The sequence below is a fragment of the Vulpes vulpes genome, chromosome 5, assembly GCF_048418805.1.
Source record: "Vulpes vulpes isolate BD-2025 chromosome 5, VulVul3, whole genome shotgun sequence".
Taxonomy (NCBI): domain Eukaryota; kingdom Metazoa; phylum Chordata; class Mammalia; order Carnivora; family Canidae; genus Vulpes; species Vulpes vulpes.
Window position 1 is genome coordinate 5,382,221 of NC_132784.1, and position 1,480 is coordinate 5,383,700.

The 1,480-nt window shown below is 34.9% G+C and overlaps 1 protein-coding gene across 1 annotated transcript; it reads left to right on the forward strand.

Moving 5' to 3' along the window:
• The first annotated feature begins 597 nt into the window (after positions 1 to 597).
• Positions 598 to 843, forward strand: LOC112932744 (small ribosomal subunit protein eS27-like). The gene has a single exon (XM_026015722.2). It carries the CDS (start codon positions 598 to 600, stop codon positions 841 to 843), a length of 246 nt encoding a protein of 81 aa, XP_025871507.2.
• The last annotated feature ends 637 nt before the right edge of the window (positions 844 to 1,480 follow it).

Sequence of the window (1,480 nt, forward strand, 5' to 3'; positions counted from 1 at the left end):
GCTTTCACTGCATCCCATAAGTTTAATCATGCTGTGTTTACATATTCATTTGTCTCAAGCTATTTTCTCAAATTCCTTGTGATGTCTTTGAACTGTTGTTTAAGGATACAGACATTTTTCAGATCTTCAGTTTTCTTTCTGCCATCAATTTCTAATTTAATTCCATTGTAATTGAAAAGACATTTTATTTCAATATATTTAAATGTATTAAGAATTGTTTTGTGACTGGGTGGCTCAGTGGTTGAGCATCTGCCTTTGGCTCAGGGCATGATCCTGGGGTTCCAGGATCAAGTCCTGAGATTGAGTTCCACCTCGGGCTTCCTGCATGGAACCTGCTTCTCCCTCTGCCTATGTCTTTCTCTCTCTCTCTCTCTCTCTCTCTCTCTCTCTCTCTCTCATGAATAAATAAATAAAATCTTTTTAAAAAATAATTTTTTAAGTCACAATTATTTTGTGACTATACATATGGTCTATTATAGAAAATATTCCATGTATATTTGAGAATCTACTGTTGCAATCTACTGTTGTCGAGTGCTCTGTGCCATAAATGTCTCTTAGGTCCAGACTTTCTGGCAATGGTGACCTTCCCATGAGTACATGCCTATTGTGAAGGACATCTTCCATCTGTCCACAGAAGAGGAGAAAAAGAAGCATAAGAAGAAGTGCCTAGTGCAGAGCCCCAACTCCTACTTCATCATGGATGTGAAGTACCCAGGATGCTATAAAATCACCACCATGTTTATCTATGCACACGTAGTAGTTTTGTGTGTTGGCTGCTCCACTGTCCTTTGCCAGCCTACAGGAGGAAAAGCTAGACTCACAGAAGGATGTTCCTTCAGCTGAAAGCAGAACTTTTAGTGCTAAATCAAGATAAGTGGGAAACTATCCCGATAAACAGATTTTGGATAAAAAGGTCTCTTAGGCCAGCTTATTAATAGGGTCGTTGATATTCTCTATTTCTTTATTGACCTTCTATGGTTGTTCTATCCATTATTTAAAGTACGCTGTAGTAGTCTTCCACTATTACTGTAGAACTTCAGTTGTGCCAATGCTGGCTTCAGATATGAAGGAACTCTGATATTTGGTGCATATGTAATTGTTGTATATTTTGAAGAAATGACACTTCAATTATTATGTAATGTCGAAATTTGTGATTTAAAAAAAAGATTTTACTTAAATTTTATTTTTAAACATTAAAATAGCCACTCCTATTTTTGTTGGTTACAAGTGGCATGTAGTATCTTTTTCCATTGTTTCATTTGCAACCTAGGTTTTTCCTTAGACCAAAAGTGAGTTTCTTACAGATATTATAATATCTTATGAGATATTATAGTAATTGGTACTGTGTTTTTTCTTATCCATCCTACTAACCTATATCTACTATTTGGAGATTTTAATCTGCTTAAATTTAAAGTAACTAATGATAGAGAAGGATTTGCCTTTTTTTTTTTCTTATAGCTTTTTTTAAAATCCCTTTTTT

Bases quoted from the DNA above. Each gene is read 5' to 3' on its own strand.
- LOC112932744 (XM_026015722.2), top strand. From the start codon at position 598: ATGCCTATTGTGAAGGACATCTTCCATCTGTCCACAGAAGAGGAGAAA.